The 21,914-nt window shown below is 41.0% G+C and overlaps 1 protein-coding gene across 4 annotated transcripts in view; it reads left to right on the forward strand.

Annotated features, from left to right (window-relative positions):
* The window catches only part of ncam1b (neural cell adhesion molecule 1b), a 97,461-nt gene that overhangs the window by 69,904 nt on the left and 5,643 nt on the right, over positions 1-21,914 (forward strand). For 2 of the 4 annotated variants that reach the window (XM_083773660.1, XM_083773663.1), the window contains exons 10-18: positions 2,187-2,216; positions 5,894-6,044; positions 6,178-6,365; positions 6,644-6,740; positions 7,749-7,919; positions 8,134-8,262; positions 17,684-17,808; positions 17,953-18,133; positions 20,555-20,750. In XM_083773660.1, coding sequence (XP_083629786.1) covers positions 2,187-2,216; positions 5,894-6,044; positions 6,178-6,365; positions 6,644-6,740; positions 7,749-7,919; positions 8,134-8,262; positions 17,684-17,808; positions 17,953-18,133; positions 20,555-20,750 — 1,268 coding nt within the window. The remainder of the gene's footprint in view (positions 1-2,186; positions 2,217-5,893; positions 6,045-6,177; positions 6,366-6,643; positions 6,741-7,748; positions 7,920-8,133; positions 8,263-17,683; positions 17,809-17,952; positions 18,134-20,554; positions 20,751-21,914) is intronic. The other 2 variants (XM_083773661.1, XM_083773662.1) reach the window with 2 other exon arrangements.

Genomic DNA, 21,914 nt, shown 5'->3' on the forward strand with positions numbered 1-21,914 from the left:
ATCCTTTTTTATTTAAATTCTTTTGACAATTTGTCCAAAAATATGGATGCTAGGATTAATGTGGTTAATTAGGAAACAGCCGGCTGAACAGCCTGGTATTCCTAAAGTAATTTAAGTAAATTATGCTTAAACGGTTAAACCTAACCTTATTCCTAACCTTAACCTCAGTAAAACTATGCCTAAACCTAACCCTATTCCTAAACTTAACCGCAGTAAAACTATGCCTAACCCTAAACTTATTTCTAACCTTATTCTCAGCAAAACAAAATAAAGAATACAAGAACCGCCTCACCGAGCGGTCGGCGGAAGAAAGCTGGGGCGAGATGGAATTGGGGCCCTCTGAGCACTGCATTTTTCATTTTCTCTCAGATACTGCATGCTTTGGGTTGTTGTTCACAATTGTGGGCATGTTCCATGACAACACTCAAGGCATGACAAAGTGCTACAGTTGCAGAATTTGGTGTTTTATTAACAGGGGTGATGCTGAATTTTAACACAATAACAACGTAGAGCATGCACAATTGCACATCCCCTCTGGTGATCAGGTAAAGAACAAACAAAAGATCAGCATGACAATAATAATAGAGCCTGCATACTGTTTTTAGCTCCCAGCGTAACTGTGGAATCAAAATTTTAACACACTCCCACATAAACAAATTGCAGTATGGAACCCTGACATTGTATGACACAATGTTCAGGAAACACTTGTAATATCAAAGCTTTGCCTTTCACATAGTCGCTATTAATAAGCAAAATGAGCAGGTGGTATTTGATTGGTTATGGGTCACCTTTGCAATATGCAAATTGTGAGGAGAAGAGCCCATAAACACTGAAATGGAAAACCTGAGCCAGAAATCACTGTGTTTTAATAATTTTGGCCTTTAACGCAATGCCAAACCTGCCAGTAAGGGTTCACACACACCGAGCACATTTTTCGGATTTCTAGCAGCGTTTCTCCATCGGTTTTCCGAAAAACGCGTCCAGTGTGCAACCACCTTAAGTCTTATGAATAACCTCCCCCAAAACCTTTTTTTAAAACTAACTAATAAGGGTACGCTACCGTAAATCAAACTCTGACTTCAAATATTTCATTCCTTAGGTGTTTATTTAAGCCTAGTATGTTGAACATTAACACATCTCTCAAATTGAGTATCCCGAGAACGAAGGTGGTAAACTGTGATTTCATCCAGTGGGTTTTTACTTGATCTACCTTTTACACCCAATTACACAAATACCAACAGATAGGAAGTAGAATATATACCTATATTCAGCAAAATCACTCTAGGTACTGTCACCATTCCAGATTACACGGGCTGCTCTCCCAAATGGAGCAGGTCCCAGAAAGTGCTGCTTGATGACGTCTCACAGTAGAGCCCTGTACTGGAGACGAGACTGAACTGTCATGGAACCCAACTTGAACATGACAGTGTGAATTCTGTTTCTATATCCTTGCTGCTTTAGACATACTGTAGCTAACTGCCAAAAGAACTGCAAAGGTGTTCTTAGTACTTCTGGCTGGGTTGTGTCATATTCCTCCTGCTCAACAAGACAACATTCCTCTATGCTTCTCTACACTAGAAAGTCAGCCTAGAAAATCTGCACCATAAATCTGAAGCATAAACTGTAGTACTTTCCAATAGGTTTATGTTGGATGACTTGACATGGTGACAGTGACTGATTGTCACATGATTTCTTTTTAAATAAAATAAAATACAGTACTACTAAACCGAACAGAAAATAAATAAATGGTTTACCTTATCGAATATCATTAAACATAAAGTTCAACAAAACTAGACAGTAAAACTAGACAGTAAAAATACCAGAGAGTAAAAACCAATAACCAATAAAGAACTAAAAAAACACCAAAACAGTAAAAATGTGGCTTGTGGAGCTTGTATCACTTTTAGTGATACTGTTGATTGCAACTCCTCAGGCGGACCCTAACCCCAGTAGCAAATGCCCAGCACCACAAACACAAGCACATTTGGCACTTTGCGAAGTACCCCTAACTGTGTCAGTAGACCATTAACATAATTACATTTAATTGAGATTGGTGTACTGGAAATTAATTGGGGAGACTTGGTCACTTGCATGCAATGTGCAGCATCCTAGCTTTACCTTGAAGAGGATGCGGCTCTCTAAGGATTGCTTTGCCTTTTGTTGTGTTCTGTCTCTGTCCTTTGCAGGCATCATGGACTCGGCCCGAGCAACACAAGGTATAGCTTTTAATATACCTATTCATTTTTCTTAAAGGGAGTCTCACTCATTACAACGATCCCCTCTTTGAAAAACAACAATGTGGCTGTGACTATTAAAATTATCCAGCCGGAAAATTAAGGAATGCAAGATATAGATCAAATCATATTTTGAAACGGGGGAGAGCTCCTGATGTCATTTTTTCCCGATTTCATGCAAGTCTCCATAATATTTAATTTACTATAGTAATAGGGTGCACACTTTCATTCCGTTTGTAGGACTATTTTCTCGATAGTTCCCAAACAGTGCAAAGACAGTCTTCCCCTCTCTCTTCCTTTTCTTTCCAGAGTTCAATATAGTTATTTATTTACGTATATCAATTTGATTAACTAAACAAGAGGAAACTGAGGTGTCTCAGTGAGAACCGGGGGATTCAGTCAGAGAAAAGGTGACTGAAGGCATTATTGTAAGAAGCTCAGTAATAAGTAGTGGCTACTCAAATTAGATTGAGAGCGTTGTGCAAGTACCATGTTTACTTTCGTCAAAGTAGAAATGCTGAGATATCATTTTGCCAGTGCCAAGAACAACTATGAGTACATGGCAATTATGAGTACTCATGCTAATTACCCAGTACTGATCCAAATCCACAGATTTTCTGTCGTCATATTTACACCAGATTTTAGTAAGCCAATCTTATTTGATGAATACAATTTGTCCCATGCAAAGGAAGAAACATCTTTGCATGCAGGAAAAATGCATAATTTACAACGTGACAAAATTAGGCCATAATAGTTCCTTTTGTGGTCTCCAGATTATGTAACTATTTTACAGAAAACATTCTGTTTTTGAATTTGTGGTTATTGCTCCTGGACTAAGTCTGCTTTATATGAGTGGCTGATGTTGAATTATTATTACGTTATTGTTTGTACTTTGTAGTATTCTAATCCAAACAGTGGACAACATTGAATCATTTCATCCCTAGCAAACAAGCTGTGGTCAGTTTTCAAGCAACAGGGAATGCATCCAATTTGGATGCTGAGGCAGTTGAGGTTTAGTGAGACTTCTGTCACATACTGTACATGTATCTCAAGCCAAACCTATTCTCAAAAATGTTCTTCCAATTTTGTCAATAATCTGTTTTCTGTAGGTAGGGATTTCCGATATATCGGCCTCCCAATATTATCGGCCAATATTTGCGTAAAATATAAAATAGCAAAAAATATCGTTATTTATGATAAATAAATAATCATCAAATTTATGATGATTCTTCTTTTTTTTTTTTAAACCATACATTTATGAATGCATCCAGTCGGGTATCACGATAAAATAAGGCATAATGTGTTAATTCTACGACTGCATATATCGGTTGATATCGGTATCGGAAATTAGGAGTTGGACAATATCGGGATATCGGATATTGGCAAAAAAGTCAATATCGGCATAACATCCCTAGTTGTAGTATAAAGACTGGTGGGACACCCCACTGAGTCTGGCTTGATTTGTGAGAATGCTTGAATCAATGAAGGATGTTCTGTTATCATGCAATATGAATAAACGCTCTTCTCGTTTGTTTCTGGTTGTTATATTGCGTTTGGTTTGATTTCTATTTTTATGCCGTAAAGAAAACTCATAATGAAAGTAAGCATGAAACTGCTAGATGTTTCCAGTAGATACCACCACCCTGTTGTATTATTCATCCAGCCTCCTTGCTGAAAACCATAGTTATGAAACTTTAATGAATCCAAGATATCACGTTGCAAATGAACAAACAATTTTCTTTCCCTCCAATACAGGATGATATTCTTTTGTATTTTTTTTTTAAATTGACTGGCCAAAAAGTCTTATCTGGTCACGATGATGACCTTTTTTCACTTCATATTGTACATGAGCTCATGAGCAAAAAGTAAAACATTTGCACACCTACAGGCAACAGGTGCGTAGGAGAGGGTACGGTGCCCGACAATGAAAAAGGAACAGCACCAGCACACTGTCTTCAAATGCAGTGAACCAACTTTAATAGGGAAACGGCAACGTTTCGGCCTATGCGGCCTTCATCAGGCTATCTTTAACTCATAAAGACAGTTTGCGGGTGTTTGTTCCTTTTACATAACTCATGAGCAAAAGTTTATACATTGGAGGGAGGGAGAAAGAAAGGGAGTTAAAATCTGTAGTGTTGAGACAGTAACTTAAATTGGATTTGACTCTTAAAGGATGAGTGTTCTGCTGATGCCAAGATGCTCTCTATACAAGGAATGTGAGTTTGGGGGGAGGGGTTGTGTGTACAAGGGTCAGAATGAAAGAGGACTGTTATGTAAGTGTTTCTGTGGTCCTGCTACCCCTCATGCATAATGAATGCCTCAGACATGCATTGTCCATTGACTTTGAATACGAACTAATGAGGATTTCTCTTACATGGCTGCCCCCTAGCCCTAATTCAATATGTGCAGTGGAATTTGTGCCATATTGGTTCAGCTGCACCTTGGGTCAAAGCCATGCAAAATTGCAAATGAATCCAAGAGAGGTGCTGAAAGGTTCTGCACCAATTTTGAAAATAGAACTCGTATCAAAACAAAAACAAAGCCTGCCATGTATACTTTAACGTTGTGCACAGCCGTAACCTCAGGTATGTTTGATTGAGTTTCTGAGTTTGCCAATTTAGCCCTCATGGATTTTTTTTTAGACTATCAAAATGCAAAGATTTTAGGGCGCCCACTGGCCTAGTGGCCCAGGCGCATGCCACATATAGGCTCTGGCCTGACAGCGTGTCGCGTGTTCGAGTCCCGTTCATGATGACCTTTGCTGCGTGGGTCTCCCCTCCTATCTCTCCCGCTTTCCTGTCTATCTTCACTTACTATCGATAAACAACAACAAGCCAAAAACTAATCTTAAAAAAAAGATTTCAACCAAGATCCACAATAGTTTTCATAATATAAGTGTGATGGGGAAATGGCCTGTCATGGCACAGGAAGCTTGGTATCCACATGTAACCACAACAAGCAATTATTGACACTGACACTGCAGGTCAGGAGGCTACTCTTGGTGTAACTGCCCATATCAAGTTAATGAAACCAGATACCCATATTGTATCTGGAACTTAACAGGGCCATTCACTCATCTCTTTAGCAGGCTCCATGGACAGTTTTCCCCAGTTGCAAAGGACTTTTGAATTTGTTTCATCTTAAAACGGATGCATCCCAAAATAGGGATACTAGCGTTCAAGTGGTTAACAGAGTTCAATGTGCACATGACTTCATCAGTGTGAAAGTGCAAAGTGCCTAGAAAAACACAGCATAATTTAACAAGAGTTTGAAAAAGCTCTTGATGGCATCTGCTGCATTCTCTCATCTATTATTGAGTGAGTCTCTCCTGCTATGTATCCATAACTCTTTTAAATCTTTCCACAGATGAGCCTCCAGTGGTGTGAATACTGTATGTGCTTCTCTCTCTGATTAATAAGTGCAGGCTTTGTACAGCGTTTGTACAGGTCACACTCTCTTGGCTAAAATAGATGAAACTTGCTTTGTTACTGGTGACGGATCAGACACAGGAGAATGGTTAAAGCATAAAGCTCTGATCCTGTCTGCATAATTCTACATAATACATTTAAATGCAATATAAGATCATGCACTATAACTGTGAATGTTTTTTAATTTAGCACTTTAGAAATGAACGTCCTTGGTTTTCTGTTCTCGTCTAGAGCCTGGATGGGAACGTAGTGGTGAGGAGCGATGCTCGTGTCTCTTCTCTCACTCTGAAGTCTGTAAGGTATACAGACGCCGGACAGTACCTCTGCACAGCACGCAGCGCTATTGGAGAGGACGCTCAGTCAGCCTACCTGGAAGTCCGCTGTAAGAATATCCTTCTTTTTATCGGCATGTCATGCAAACCTTGTCATTTCTAGTGAGTAAGCCAATAAAATAATTCAACTATGAAAGTTCAGGACGGATGGTGTTGACATAGATATTTCCCCCCCTCTTCTAGATGCCCCTAAGATTCAAGGTGCCGTGGCAGTGTACACGTGGGAAGGCAACGCTGTCAATATCAGCTGTGAGATTTTGGCTCACCCGAATGAAGTGTCCATCCTGTGGTTGAGAGATGGACTCCAGCTGCCTAACTCGAACACCACCAACATTAAGATCTTCAGAAACCCTTTAGCTAGCTATCTTGAGGTGCAGTCATTTATATTCATAAATGTGTGACATGTCTTTGTGTACAATCGATGACAACACCTTCTTGCTGCCATCAACATTGTATGTGCCTAGGCTTGATATAAAGGGTGTTCCCTCAGATCTGTTGTGGGGAAATCTGATCAATAATTCAGCAGAAGAAACGCACAGAACAATGGCTAAAAATAGGCTTCTCTAATGGTCTAACAGCAAAGGGAGAACGTAGGAGTGTGACACAGAGGCCAATTTGCCTGTTTTGACCTTCATACATTTTCTTCCAGGTGACACCAGAGACTGAAAACGACTTTGGGAGCTATAACTGCACAGCTTCCAATGAAATAGGCACAGAGTCCAAGGAGTTCCTCCTCATTCAGGCTGGTTAGTAATCCAAGGGCTGGGTCAGCACTTGTCAGCGGTGAGTGTTGGGCGGGAGGAGTAGGATGAAGGCCCTACTACTGTACATGCTCCTCACTGGCAGGTGACTCAGTAGGATACAACAATGAAGTAACACAGAAATGTGTGTGTGGGGAAATCAGAAAAAGAGGGTAAAACATAATTGGCTACTCTATAATAAAGATTATAATAAATTCAAATACATACAATAAAAACACACCTGACTAGCAGGTCGTTCAAACAGAGTGATTACCAACAGAAGCATATTAGGGGTTAGGTTTCCAAACTTTATATACACATGCGCGCGGCCACACACGCTGTTTTCCTATTTCCGCCAAATGTTCCCCTATTATGACCAGAATAGGTATGCTTTTAGTTGATAGAGAAGTCGTCTGGTATACAGAAGGTCACCTGTCTGCCTCCTAGCCGGTGTCAAAGTGTCCCTGATCAAGACACTGATGAGCACTCATCATAACCATGTGAGTAGCCATTAGCCGATTGAAGCTGAAACTGATTTTCTCACTGCGATTGCAGTGCATTCAAACAAAACAAATGTGACAGCCAGGAAGTATTAATATGAATGAAATATAAATAATGACAAACTCTCACCTGTCAGGAGGTGAGAAGAGGAAGAGGAGGAGGAGAGAGGATTTGGGTCGGCGGGGAGGGTAGTGCTACGTACGTATACGTGTCATTAATTATCGAGGATGGAATTTGCATACTCAGCTAGCAGTTCTACTAGACTGGCAGTCCCTGGGTGCGGAGCAGAGACATGACAAGTTGATACAGTAGCTTTGCACATTGTTAGATGTGAAATACATCATTTCTGTTTTCTATTTTCAACAGTGACAAATCTTTTTTTTTTTTTTTTTTGTGTATATAACAAGTCGACACTCCAGCTTTCACATTGACAGTGTATACGAGTACAGCTTTCATATTGACAGTTTATACGAGTACATCTTGACCATCCCTTTATTGACCTTTCTTTACCAGAGGTTCCATCAGCTCCATCCCTTGGTGAAGTGGAGCCCTTCTCCAGTTCTGCATGGGTTCAGTTTCAGGAACCGGAGGCCTCTGGAGGAGTTCCTGTCCTCAAATACAAGGCTGAGTGGAAAAAGCAGAGCAGTGGCAACTGGCTGCAGAGGACCTATGAGGTCCAAGAGGGTATGAGCTATATCAAAACATTATTTAGCTCTGTTGTTCTTTTATTTAGTAATTGTATTCCTTTGTCTTAACATAAGGCTATGAGGTGGGTGGTGAAATGTAGACATTTTAATTTTTGGTTTGCATTTGAGATGGGAACATTTTGATTTGAATCATCAAATGTCAACTGCATGAATAATTTCATGAATAATTGCATACTCTTATTTTGTGACAGATTCCCTAAATGAAGTGACAATCACTGGTCTCTGGCCTGAGACCAACTATGAAGTGAAAATGTCAGCCATTAACGGCAAGGGTGAGGGTGAAAGCAGCCCTGCTGTGTTATTCAAGACAGCACCTGTCCGTAAGTTTCACACACACACACACACACACACACACACACACACACACACACACACACACACACACACACACACACACACACACACACACACACACACACACCTATATCTATATATACCTTAATTTAATCAGACCTTCAAACTCAAATTCTAATCCTAAACTTTCTACATGAAGAGCTTTCTTCTATGTTGGTTTGTGAAAACTTGATAAGATATTCAAATTGTCTCAATTGTTGTAGTTCGACCCGAAGGTGGACATTGTGACTGCTCTATGAATGCAAGAGTCAGGAGTTGTGGTCGACCTACACAGTATATATTCTGGTGTGGTCAGATGTACCGTAGCTCATTAAAAGTATTGAGTACTTATTCCATTCTTACCCGACATTGATAATTTATTTACTGCTGCTTTTAAGAGCAGAAGTGAAACGCAGATTAGTGGGGAAAACAAATAAGCATACTTACACACCATTCTGCCGTCTCAGAGGTGAGATCTCACTGCAAGTCATACGATTTATGGTCACTTTGTTTTTCACTTTTGTCAACAGGAGAAGTGTCTAACACGTATCTCTTGCTCCGAATCATATTTAAATATTTTCTATTATTTTTATTTTTGTTTCCAAATCTGGTCACAGCAGGGACTGGGAGCGCTTGTTTCATTTTACTGGGCAATTCTGTCCACCATTGCGTCCACAACCACTTGCCATTGTAGATACCTCAAGGCCTCGCTGTCTGCACATGCACCTGTCTTGTTTTCAAGTGATGTAAAAAGTCATGCATGTAAAACCATTCTGTATTCAGTTGAGAGTAAAACAAAAAGAGTGCTCCCCCTCCCTACTGGCCCTTCCTATAACCGCTTCAGAGCATTTGGACAGACATCTATCTGGTGTGTGTCAGTGTGTGTCAGCGTACTTATTTCGTTTGACTTTTCATGGTCTGTAGGGAAATGTGTGGGGGACAAAAATCAAATGTTCCTACATTTCTTGTTTTCTTACATTTACCATGACACATTATGTAAGAAGACCATGTCACACGCTTGGATGTTGTAATTGAAATCTAAAGCACTTTTGACATTTTCCAATATCACCTAACTGGAGGCATATACTGTAAAACCATTGTTTCCTTGATTAATTTAGTAATTAAGAACAGTTAATGTGGTTTAGTATAGTCCCTAAATGAGGTCTTTGGGTCCCATTGCAACACCAGTTGAGATTCATTAGCTTCGAGCTCTGTATGAGGCTCATTATTATAGTGGTTTATAAAGGCCAACAAACAATTAATTGACCTGGAAAGTAGCATGTCATCAGCAATCATCTTCTCTAAAGGCTTACCTTGAATTTAATACCTTACCCCGTTGCTTAGGTTTTACCACCCTCTGCTGGTTGTGTTTGTCCCTGGGAGTAATGTAGAGTAGAAATTGAGTCATTGCCTTACATGTGTTGGACATAGGTTACGACTAATTTATTATTGGTCACACAGTGGTGTTGCTCACCAGAAACACGCAACACAGGACTCTGCCAGGATTCATGCTTTAATAATAACAGTCATTAGTGATGACTGTTATGTATTAGTATGCAGTGAAATTACTACCCTGAAACAGCACAACATGTGATTAGTAATGTGATCTCCTGGCACAGATGAATTACAGGCTTTAGAAATAGCTGTGATGTAATTTAGTTTATTTGTGTTTCTCATTTTACACCCTTACTTTACTACATCTTTACTATTATGTTTTCTTCCCTGATTTACTTTTACAAGTAAGTTCTTTCTACCTTCTAAACCAAGGCCTAGTTTCCCCTGCAAATGGTTGTTACATATACTAACTAAACCGTGAATGATACAGTTTGGTTTGCTATTATTTCTCTCACCAGAGTGTATTAAACATTTTAAACACAACGGTCACCCAGTAGACAAGAAAGAACAAGTCTGTGTTTGTATGTACAGTATGCGTCAAAATTTGCACAGATGGTCTTGCAGCATTGTATGACTCATCCCAGCTTGATTTGGGTCAATATTCCCTGCCTGCCTTATAGTGCCTTATCCCTCAGGTGACAAGCACTGCCCTTCTGGCTAAAGAGATGCTCATCAAATGTTTAACTAAACCTCAGAAATACACCCACATCATTGCCTCTCTGGAAGGTAGTTATCTCCTACTCACTAGGACCTACACTAAACCTGCAATATAGTCTTTGCCCCTAGTCAAATTGTTTATTACAAAGAACCAAAGTATTCCCATATACTTAATTTAAATGCATTTAAGTTGAGTGATCAGTTGAGTGATCATTCGTTAGAAATTTCTAACTGGCATCCAGTACCCATGTACTTGTTGGTTTTAACTATTATGCCTCATGATTGTGAGCATGATTTAATGCGTAGTAGCTCTAGATTCTAATCTAGAACATAATCAATGATTTGTTGGCTGTCTCCCGACAACCTACCAGCGACATCCTGTCCGTCTGTCCGGACTATGGGATCTCGGCGTTACCACAAACAGAATAGTGCTGCACTTCTAAATGTAGAATATCACTTTACAATCACTTTATAATTATGAATGATAATAATATGAATAATAATAATGACAATAATATTAATCTTAATACATCATGATTTAATTGTGCATCTGTCCGACCAACCGACTTGAAACTTGCTACGTAAGTCGTTTTGATAGGCTGTTGTCCAGAACCGCCGTTGCGACGAATGCCCATATATAAATATCGATATCTGATTGTCCAGAACCGCAGATCAAACAAAACCTTGACAACATAAGAAGAGAAACTAGATACCATTAGGGTCCTAAAAACTGCTTATTAAAAATACAAATCTTAAAATGCAGTGACCAACTTTTAAACGGCATCGTTTCGGCCTATGCAGCCTTCATCAGGCTATCTTTATGTGAAGGCCGAAACGTTGCTGTTTCCCTATTAAAAGTTGGCAGTGTGTGGGTGTTTGTTCCTTTTTCATTGTTGGGCACCGTACCCTCTCCTACGCACCTGCCGCCTGTAGGTGTGCAAAAGCCTTGCTTTTTATTGACAATCAGCCATAAAAAAACAGCATTTACTTTTACTTTTGATTCTGTCAATATCAGATACGTTAACACTCAATATATTCATAAGAAATTGTATTAAACGTTTTACACTACACTGATCCTTACACAGTAAAATCATCATGGTTAATTTAACTCTGACAGTGTACAAATGGAACAGATGGTACGCTGAGGTTTTTACAGTATACCTGTATAATAGGCCTCCACAAACACTGCAATTAATAAAACTGATTGTGTCAATACATGGGACATGCACTGTCTAAATCTAATTAAGCCAATATCCTTTCTTTTATATTTCTAGATGGCATATTTCCTTTTTCCACTGAGGAAGCAGGTTCGTTCTGTTGTAGACAATAGATAAATAGTTTTCAACTAGCTATTTATATCCCTACAGGACAACCCTATATCCACCGTGCTGTTTAAGTTTACACTGTTACCATGTCACACCCTTGTATTAGCCAAAGTGGATTTCACACAGATATATGTACAGTAGTGTGTTATGTCCTGATCGTGATTCTTGTACATTTAGCCTATTTCACCCAGATACCTGTATGGCAGCATTACTCATTTTTCCATCTCCAATTCGTACATCATTTTTCATTGACATGACATGATGTAATTCATTAATGAATTAGCTGTAAACCAAATGTACACTTTACTGTAACAAAAAAAGTGTCAACAATGACATATTTTCACAAAAGTGTAAATTAAGCTATGCAGTTGAATGCTGTTTCTGTATTGCAAACACTACGGCAACTTTTCATTTTAAATTATTTTGTTGTCACTTCAGAAGGCTTATGCTTGGATAAAAGCTTATTTCCCAGTAAATCACCACACTTTATCAAGAAGATAAAGCTGTAAGATATATCTTCTTAAACCTGACACTTTTAATAGTGTCAAAAGCTTTTGTGACATTTACCTACATTCGTGTCTGTATTTTAGTATTTTAACGTTGTTTTCTCTCCCCATCTTTTATTGTTTATTACATGTTTCATGTTACTTCCTCTTGCTTTCCTTTCAACCAATCACACGCATGCATTTCATGTGATGTTGTGTGGCTTACATGGTGCTGATGATCCCCTCCACCCAGCTGAAGGTAACTCGATGCTCCATATGTTTATGAGAAGAATCCTAACTTCACCGGAGAATCATAACATTAACCGTGTCATCACTAGGATATATTTAACCCCGTATTTCCAGTGGTGGACAAAGTACGTATAACTTAAAGTCAATTTGACACTCCTGGTCAAATATTACTCAACTACAAGTAAATGTTGCTCAGTCAAGTTTGTATTATAAATACTTAAAGTATTCAAAAGTAGAAATTAAACAGTACAAAACAATAGCAGATGTACAAACTATTTGAAATAGAGCTTAAAACCTCTTAAGCCCCAATCCCCCGCTCTCAGTGGGTAAATGGGGCTGGTCATGGTCTCAGGTTCCAACTCTGATATTTTAGATTCCCCCCCTGGGTTTAAAAACATTTTTTTTTATTAATAAAATGTAATCTTGTCCAATCTGTGTGGTAGAGTATGTTAATACTTACTTAGACTTAGTTCCTCCCGTTCCTATTGGAACATTGGGTGACGAGTCCTCTCCATTTACTCCGGTCTCTGGCGACCCTTCTTGCTCCGTGCCAGCTGACGCTTAGGTCTTCCTTAGCCGTCTGTCTCCATGTCTTCTTTGGCCTCCCTCTCTTCCTCTTTCCACCTTCTGGCATCCAGTCCATTGCCACACTTGCCGGTCTCTCTCTTGGCAGTCGGAGTACGTGTCCAGCCATTCTCCTTCTCCTTTCATCGATGATGACAGACAGTGGTGCTACCCCTGCCCTTCTCATCACATCCTCATTGGTGATGTGGTCTCTCCATGAGATCCTCAGGATGGATCTGAGGCATCTTCGGTGGAAGACATCCAACTTGTTGGTGGTGTCTTTGTCCACGTCTCACAGGCGTAGGTCGCTGTTGGGATGACCACTGACATGTAGAGGCGTAGCTTGGTGGCAGTAGAGATGGTTTTAGACGACCAAATATTGCTGAGACGTTGAAACACTCCTGCAGCTTTGCCAACTCGATTATTGACGTCTATCTCCACGTCTCCTGTGTTCGAGATGTTACTTCCAAGGTACGTGAAGTTGTCAACATACTCTGTCATGTAGGCCTATAGTGAGTGGTGGAAGGTGTTGGTATTGGCCAATGGTCATGGCCTTTGTCTTTTCTTGGCTTATGCGTAAACCGACCTTATCTCCGTGCTCATGGAGACTGTTGGTCAACTCTTGGAGTGCAGGCTGGTTATGACTTAACAGAGCCAAGTCGTCCGCAAAGTCCAGATCGGCTAGTCTGCCCCCTCCCCACTTAATACCGAAGTTTTTCCCGGTGACGGACTTCCTCATCACAAAGTCAATTGTAATGATGAAGAGCAGTGGTGACAGAATGCAACCCTGTCTTACACCGGTCACGATGTCAAAGTCATCGGTTGTGCCGTTGTTGGTTTTGACTCTGCAAGTGGAGTTGTGGTACAGGGACCTGAAGATGTTTACGTACTTGGGTGGTACACCATACAGCTGGACGATCTGCCACAGTGATTCCCTGTGGATGCTGTCGAAAGCTTTTTTGAAATCGATGTAGTTGATCATGAGGGGTGTCTGAAGCTCTTGGCACTGCTCAATGATGTTGCGAAGAGTAAAGATCTGTTCGGAGCAGGACCTTCCCTTCCTGAAGCCAGCTTGCCCTTCCCTTAGGATGTTGTCCACCTCCTCTTTAAGGTGTTGGAGCAATACACTGCAGAATACCTTGCCAGGGATAGACAGCAGTGTGATGCCCCGCCAGTTGTTGCAGTCCGCGAGGTTTCCCTTCTTGGGCAGTGTCACAATGACGCCACGTCTCCAGTCGGCTGGAACTTCTTCAGCATGCCAAATCAGGTTGAACAGGCTAGTGAGGCTCTCCACAACAACGTCCTGGCCGTGCTTCAACAACTCGGCGGCTACCTCATCGAGTCCCGGTGCCTTGTTGTTTTTGAGGCTCTTGATTGCTCGGCCAACCTCACTCCCGGATATCTCTCCTGAAGAAACGTTCAGAGTTGGAGCAGGTGTTTCGTGATCGAAATTGAAGAGCATGGAAGGTATTGGCTGATTGAGAACCTCCCTGAAGTGCTCCACCCACCTTGCCTCCTGTTCTTCGTCGGTCAGGAGTGCCCTGCCATCCTTGCTCCTGATTGGCACTGGTTAGCTCCCGCACGATCCTGTACAGCGTTTTTTTTTTACAGCCTCCTGTGCCTCTCTTGCTTTCTCCTCTAGCCACCGTCTTTTATAATTTCTGCAGCTCTTCTTCACTTCCTTGTCCAGTCGCCTGTACTCCTCGTCTTCCATCCTCCAACTCCGGAGTCTCCTCTTCTGTTCTCTTTTTATCTTGGCCACCTTCGGTTCATCGATCAACTTCCATGTGTGGTCTGTTAACCACCTTTCTTTGTTGGTACCCCTCCTTCTGCCTAAGACTGCCTCTGCAGTCTCAGTGATGGCATGTGAGAACAGGCTCCACTGCTCCTCAATGGTTGAAGGATGTTGTGGTACCGCAAGATTCTTGCTCAACTCCTCACGGAAGCTTTCTGATACGTTGTTATTCTTCAGCTTGTCCACCGGTCCACCGGTAAGGTCTCTTGGGCTGCACCTTTTCCACCTTTTTTAGGTTCAGCCTGATTTTACCCACCACAAGGAAGTGATCTGATCCTACATCTGCACCTCTATGGGAGTGAACGTCTAGCAATGACGAGCGCCACCTTGTGTTGATGCAGATGTAGTCCAGTTCGTTCCGGGTCCCACCACCAGGTGAAACCCATGTCATCTTGTGGATCTGCTTGTGCCCAAAAAAGGTGTTTCCGATGCTGAAACCGTTGGTGCTGGTTAGCATCAACAGTCTCTCCCCGTTGTCGTTTGTGGAGCTTGCAGACCCGTGTGGTCCCACTGTGGTGTTAAAGCCCCTTCTGTCGTTATCCAGTTTTGCATTGAAGTCTCCAATCAGCATCTTGATGTCATAGCTGGGGATCTCTTCAAGCACGGTTTGGAGCTGATTGTAGAAGGCGTCCTTATCTTCTTCTGAGGCAACTTCGGTTGGGGCATAGACTTGCACGATGGTTACTTTGGCATGTCTGGTGTAAAGCCTCGCTGTGATGATGCGTATGTTAATATAACTTATTCAATTAGGGTGGTGCGTATGTTAATGATGCGTATGTTAATATAACTTATACAATTGGGGTGGTTGTAATTTGTCTCCCTGCCTCCCTTCTACTGAAACATTTAGATCGTGACACAGCATCTGCAAATTTTGAACTGATGGTCAAGATTCAATGTATCCCCTGAGCAAGCAGGCAGGCTCTATAAGCTCAATGGTAAACATTTCAGCACTCGTGCAGGAAACCAGGTGCAAATACGGGGTTTAAGAGGAAAGTTACATAGTGCAGCTTTAAAGGACAACTTAGTTTTTTTTTTACAACAAGGGTTCATTTATTAGTTTGTAATGATAATAATTAAACGTTTTAAAAATATCATGTATTGCTTTCTATAATGTTTTTACTGATGAGCGGGGCATTCTGGCAATTGGTAAAAAATTTTTTACCAAGGCTATTTGTGTCTCCGCAAGCTCGAAGGCATGAAGATCAGGGAACAACCCCAGCTGTTATAGCATCTCCAGGAGGCAGATTCTTTGCAAAACACATTTTACTCCTACAGATTTTGTCCAAACATCACGCAAATGGTAGCCTACACATTATCTTGATAGTCATGTTATCGAGTCATATTCCATCCTGATTGGCTAAGATTGGCTTCCAAAGTTTGCAGGCTTGGCCCGTTTTGTACAAAAGGCCTCAGATCATGAACGCATTACGATTGCAGTGAAACCTTGTACGCACATCCCCACTAGGCCAAAAAAGAAATGCCACCATACAATTTTCAAAAGAGGTGTCCTTTGGGAAACCGGGCCAATGTGTACCAATTTCTGTGATTGATATCTGGACACAATCTGTACGAGTAAAAAAAAGATTTCAGGCAGAGATTCTTCCTTGATCTCTATGTGGGCTTGTGGAGACAAACATTGTGTGCAAAAAAAGGGGAAAAAAATGCTATAACGATAGAAAGCAATACATGCATCTTTTTATTATTATCATTACAGACTGTTAAATGCACCCTTGTAAATGATAAAGTTGTCCTTTAAGTGGTTATTGATAATGTACTTTTCCCCTTCATAGAAATGTAGTCAAAAGCACAATATTTGGCTTTGAAATGTAGTGGGGTGACACCCTTACCTATCCACAAATACAAATACTCAAGTAAAGTAAAAAATATATACTTAAGTACAGTACTCAAGTATATACTTTGTTACTGTCCACCACTGTCTATTACACATTTAATATAGGCTTGCCTAATATCCAACCATTTGCCTCAGCTGGATAAATTCAAGCAGCCCAGAGTTTATCTTAATGACGGTAATTTTAATATTACCGTATTTGACCACTTACGGTAATTATGTTATACTTAGTCGTATCACGATGTCACACAAAAATAGCACATCTACAAGGTCACAAGACCTGCCATGGTGCCTTGTGAGCTCGTAGATCAGCATTTTCTTTCCCCCTATTTTTTAACTTTTGGCTGCAATGACATGGTCAAAATAGCAAAGTTGAAAGTGATTTTAGAGGGCATGCCTCTTACTGCCCATATTAAGCGCAAAGAGGCCACTGTGTCAACATCAATTATGTCTTCAGCTAGACCATGATTATCATGTTTAAAACAGGCAAAAACAACTAACAAGTAGGCTAAAGCAACAATACACAATGTTGTCAGACACACACATTGGTTTATCATAATGGACATTAACATTCATGCACTTCCTTCTTGTTGTTTGTGGTCCTGTAATTGCTCTTTCCTTTGGAAATTCAAGGGTTATGTCCAAGCGTTATCTAGTCAAACAGACCACAAATAATCAATGGCAGTGAATGAATCAGTTACATAAGTTAATAGATTGCCTTTAGCAATGTTCATGTCTGTCAAGTACTTTATATTGCAAACACATTCCACTTAATACATATCATTACAAGCTTGTTAATCGCTAGGCTATGTACTAATATTTAATAGTTTGACACTTTTATAAGACTCAAGACAAACATTGGTATGTGGCAAAGGGTATGTTTTGCTAAATGATTCAAATGACAATGTGGAAGAACATATTCAAATATTGACCCTTTGTTTTATTTCTAACCCTTTTTTTCCATAATTTTGAAGGTACAGGTGGGACCACAGAAATGTATCTCCATCGCTTGTAAACTATTAACCAACCCTCTATCTTCGTGCATTTTTTAAAGTGATATTTAACTACGTCTTTCTTCTGTGCTTGTAGGGAGGCCCAGCATGCCTAAGCTGGAGGGGATCCTTCAACCCAAAGGCAACTCCCTGAAGATCAACTGGATCAAGCAAGACGATGGTGGCTCACCTATCATGCATTACCTTATCCGCTACAAGCCTGTAAGTATGGGTTTCTGAACAGCATTGCATATGTTATGTTGTTATAAGGGGAAATAATATACAGTTATCATTCAGTCGTGTAATTTTCCTGTTTTCTTAGAACATCACCTGAACACTAAGCATGTATTTTCTGTGTACCCTCAGAAAAACCAGCCAGAGTGGAATCCAGAGATCCGGCTGCCCAGTGGCAGTGAGCATGCCGTTCTGAATGGGTTGGAGTGGAACACAGACTATGATGTCTATGTGGTAGCGGAGAACCAGAAGGGAAAGTCCCAACCAGGAGTAGTATCTTTCAAGACCTCCACAGAGCCGGCTGCTATCCCAGGTACCTTCAATACCACTCATACCACTCTCGGTACTAAACCAAAGACTGAGAGACCACACTCAAAACTCAGTTGAATTGAGAACTTCTCATTTCCGCTTTGCTCATGTGGGTGACTGTCAGAAAAATAAATCTACAGAGGGGGGGAAAACTCTTTGCTGGAAAGCAATCTGACAGCATAAATCTTTTAACTGAATTTGAATTGCAACCTGAATCCCATTATACAGTAAGTAGTCTGTGACTATCCTTTTGAGTGAGTTATGGTTTTTGGTCTCTCAGTATGGGGATAGGCTTGTTCCACCGGTAGAAGTATTTCCTCAGACCTATTATACCTATATATTGGCCTATTGTCTTTCTCAGGTTTATTTTCTGTACTGTGTACAATAATAACTGTGACTGATTGAATACTTTGTCCATGTGTGGAACCAGCCTGTTCAGCTCTTTTAAATTGGTCTTCCATAGCTCCTTAACCCTATAGCTGCAAATGGAGGTTTTTCTGTCAAAGCTTGCAGACTCTTGCAGACCCATACAGCTGTGTAACCAGAGTCATCCTATAAAATCTGACAATCTGGAGTGCTTTGCTGAAGCACGCCTACAGTATGTCCCTCCCTCCACCCTTTGTTCCTTTCAAACTCATGCTGCTTATCCCACTCACTCACCACTGAGTCGCCATTGGTCAATAATTCTGTAGTCCTCCTTTGGTGCTGTGCTTTTACTTTGACGTGTTGTATTAGTTGTTGTTTTGTTTTGTTTTTCATTTCCTTGTTTTCTCCCTGATTGGGGAAACTGTCGTTTGCACGTTTTAATTTTCTCTTTTTTTTTCTCCACACTTGACATGTTTTCACTTTTTTCTCTGCCTCTGTTCCCACCCACCCGCCCACCCTTCTCTCTTTTTCCTCTTTGACTCCCTTTATTTCCTCCCCCCTTTCCGTTTCCTCTCTTTCCCTCTCTCTTGATCCCTCTCTCAATGTTCCTGCCCTCTCGCCTGGTCCTGGACACCGATGTGGTGGGACCACGTGAACATTTTCCACCTGACCTGTGTGTATATTGCTGTGGTTCCCGGGGGTGTTGTGGTGGCTGTGTGTTCAATACCCAGTCGATCAGGGTTGTTCGTGTTTTACATACTACACTTTGGTGTCACTCATCCTACCCCTCCTTATAGCAACGTATTTGCTTTCATAGTTCATGCCATTGGAGTTCACACATTTACTGTAGAGGAAAAGCTTGCCTTTCTCTGGCCTGGCTGTCTCTCTGGACGCTTTCATTCATTATGCAGACTTCGTCTGAGACAGACACGTCTCTGTCAGCAGGCAGAGAAAGGTGCCCAGACAGATGTACAAACCAAAGGCAATGGATTCCTCTGTCTCCGGTCTGCTCTGCAGTGCTCAGCATTGCAGAGCTAGCCCTCAGTACTAGACCACAGTGCTGGTTTACAGTAATCAACATTAGCGTAATTGAAAGTGGTTATATATGACAACTTAGCACTGTGTTTACAGAACACTGAGCGAATGCAGAGTGCTGATCATGTCAGTTTACATAAAAGATGTATATTGTTTTTCACTCACAAAATGATGTGTATGATCTGTATGTAAGGATTTGTAACACTTTTACATGATTGAGAACAAAAACATGTATGATGATGATGATGGACCCCACACAGAACCATCATATGTGCCGTTGTTGATATGCAATTAATTGCTGTTCCCTATGGTGATTACTAAGACTAAATATTATCTCAATTATTTAGCACATATCCCTTTTCACTCACAAGTACCAGCGTTTTATACATTGTTAGCAAATTGGTTTTGTCAGCCACATCATATGTAGACCCTGTTCCTGTGATGAATCATTTGTTGATTGACCGTGACCATTTGAAAAGGTTTATATTGAGGTTTTGCTCTTTTCACCTATGGTTTCAAAATAATCTTAGACACAACTAGTGATCACGCATCATGGCCTATTGACATATGTTGATTAGCCTCACACACTTTATGTTTATAAAATGTAATGCAAGCTTTCATCTGGTCTTCATTATTCTAATATCAAATAAATGTGATTTAATATATTCTAACGCATCTGTACTTTATTACTCTGAGGCGCTTATTGCTAATACCATACTTAATCCTTAAGCACTTCTCATCTGCCAGCACATGTGTAATGAAGAAGATTATAGTGGTTAATAATTCAATTTAACAGAACATTCCAGACAAATGCATCACATTGCATCTAAGTACATGCTGAGATCTCGGTCATATTATCAGTGTTCATAACAGGTGAGTAATTTCTGTTTTAAGTTTAATTTTTTTTCCTTTTTTACCATTTGTGGCTACAGTTCCATGGTATCATATTCTTTACGACTCTTTTCTGTTAAAATGCATTGTGCCGCAGGTCGTCTTCAGCGCTGTCTGTGTGTCTTCTTTCCAGCAGATCAGGGGGAGGAGACGGCTATTTCGATGGGCATCATAGCAGGCATTATTGTGGTAGCATTTCTGCTACTGCTTCTGGCTGTGGACCTCACCTGTTACTTTGTGAATAAATGTGGCCTGATCATGTGCCTCTGTGGAAAACCGGGCACTGGGACCAAAGGGCACAACATGGAAGAGGGCAAGGCTGCTTTCATGTGAGTATGACTTGAAATCTGTGGCACTGTTCTGGGGTTAACATTCAGTGAATCTGACTGTGGGTGAGGTCGGGCAAGATTTTCATTTAGTGTGTTCGATAACCTATCAAGTCTCTGCAAGTTGATCTTCATATCGCACTAAAATTAACATGAATCTAATGGCTTCCTCAAAAGTAATTCAAATGGTTGGCACTTGGCAGTATTAAATGTCAAACATGCCTGACCACTGGGATGGTGCTCGAACTGAACTGAACATCTATGAAGGGCCTCACACACCGTCTGTGAACGCCGCGCGTCAAAACAGCAGCCTCCGTTATTTTCAATTAACCTATCGCACACCGGCGGCCTCCGACGCGCGTTCACGCCTCGCCTGACGCTCCGATACGCCACCGTTCAAGTCAGCTCTCGTTCAAAGCTCACATCACAGCTGTCATTCGATCATGTAGGTTCACACTCTATAACATATGACGAATTAGACCGTTCCTCACCCAGGAATCAGCCCAGCTCCTAATCCAGACAACAGTCTTGTCAAAACTCGACTATTGTAACTCCCTCCTTACTGGCCTACCAGCATGTGCACTTAAGCCTCTCCAGCTGATCCAAAATGCAGCAGCTCGCTTGGTCTTCAACCAGCCAAAATTCTCACATGTCTCCCCCCTGCTCCGCTCCCTCCACTGGCTCCTGGTCGCTGCCCACACAGAATACAAAACTCTGATGCTGGCATTCAAAGCAACCAAAGGTATGGCCCCCCCATATCTTGCAAGTATGATTGAACCCTACAAACCCTCCCGCGCACTCAGATCAGCCAACGCAGGGAAACTGGAAGTACCCTCACTAAAAACGCCGGGACAACGCTCCACACGTCCCAAACTCTTCTCCCTTCTGGCTCCAAAACTGTGGAATGCACTTCCCATTGCAGTCAGAACTGCAGCATCACTCCCAATCTTCCGCCGTAGCCTGAAAACCCACCTTTTCAGACTCCATCATGGCCCATAGCACTTACCCTAACCCCTAATTGTATTGTATATAGTCATAGCACGCCATAGTACATATGTATAGCATAGTAGTAAATATGTATAGTGTATGTATAGTTTCATTATATAGATATTCAACTGTTACTTTCTTAGCTTACGCATGTTTCATGATAAATGCTTTTATGTGATG

The sequence above is a fragment of the Protomyctophum parallelum genome, assembly GCF_964188405.1.
Source record: "Protomyctophum parallelum genome assembly, chromosome: 9".
Taxonomy (NCBI): domain Eukaryota; kingdom Metazoa; phylum Chordata; class Actinopteri; order Myctophiformes; family Myctophidae; genus Protomyctophum; species Protomyctophum parallelum.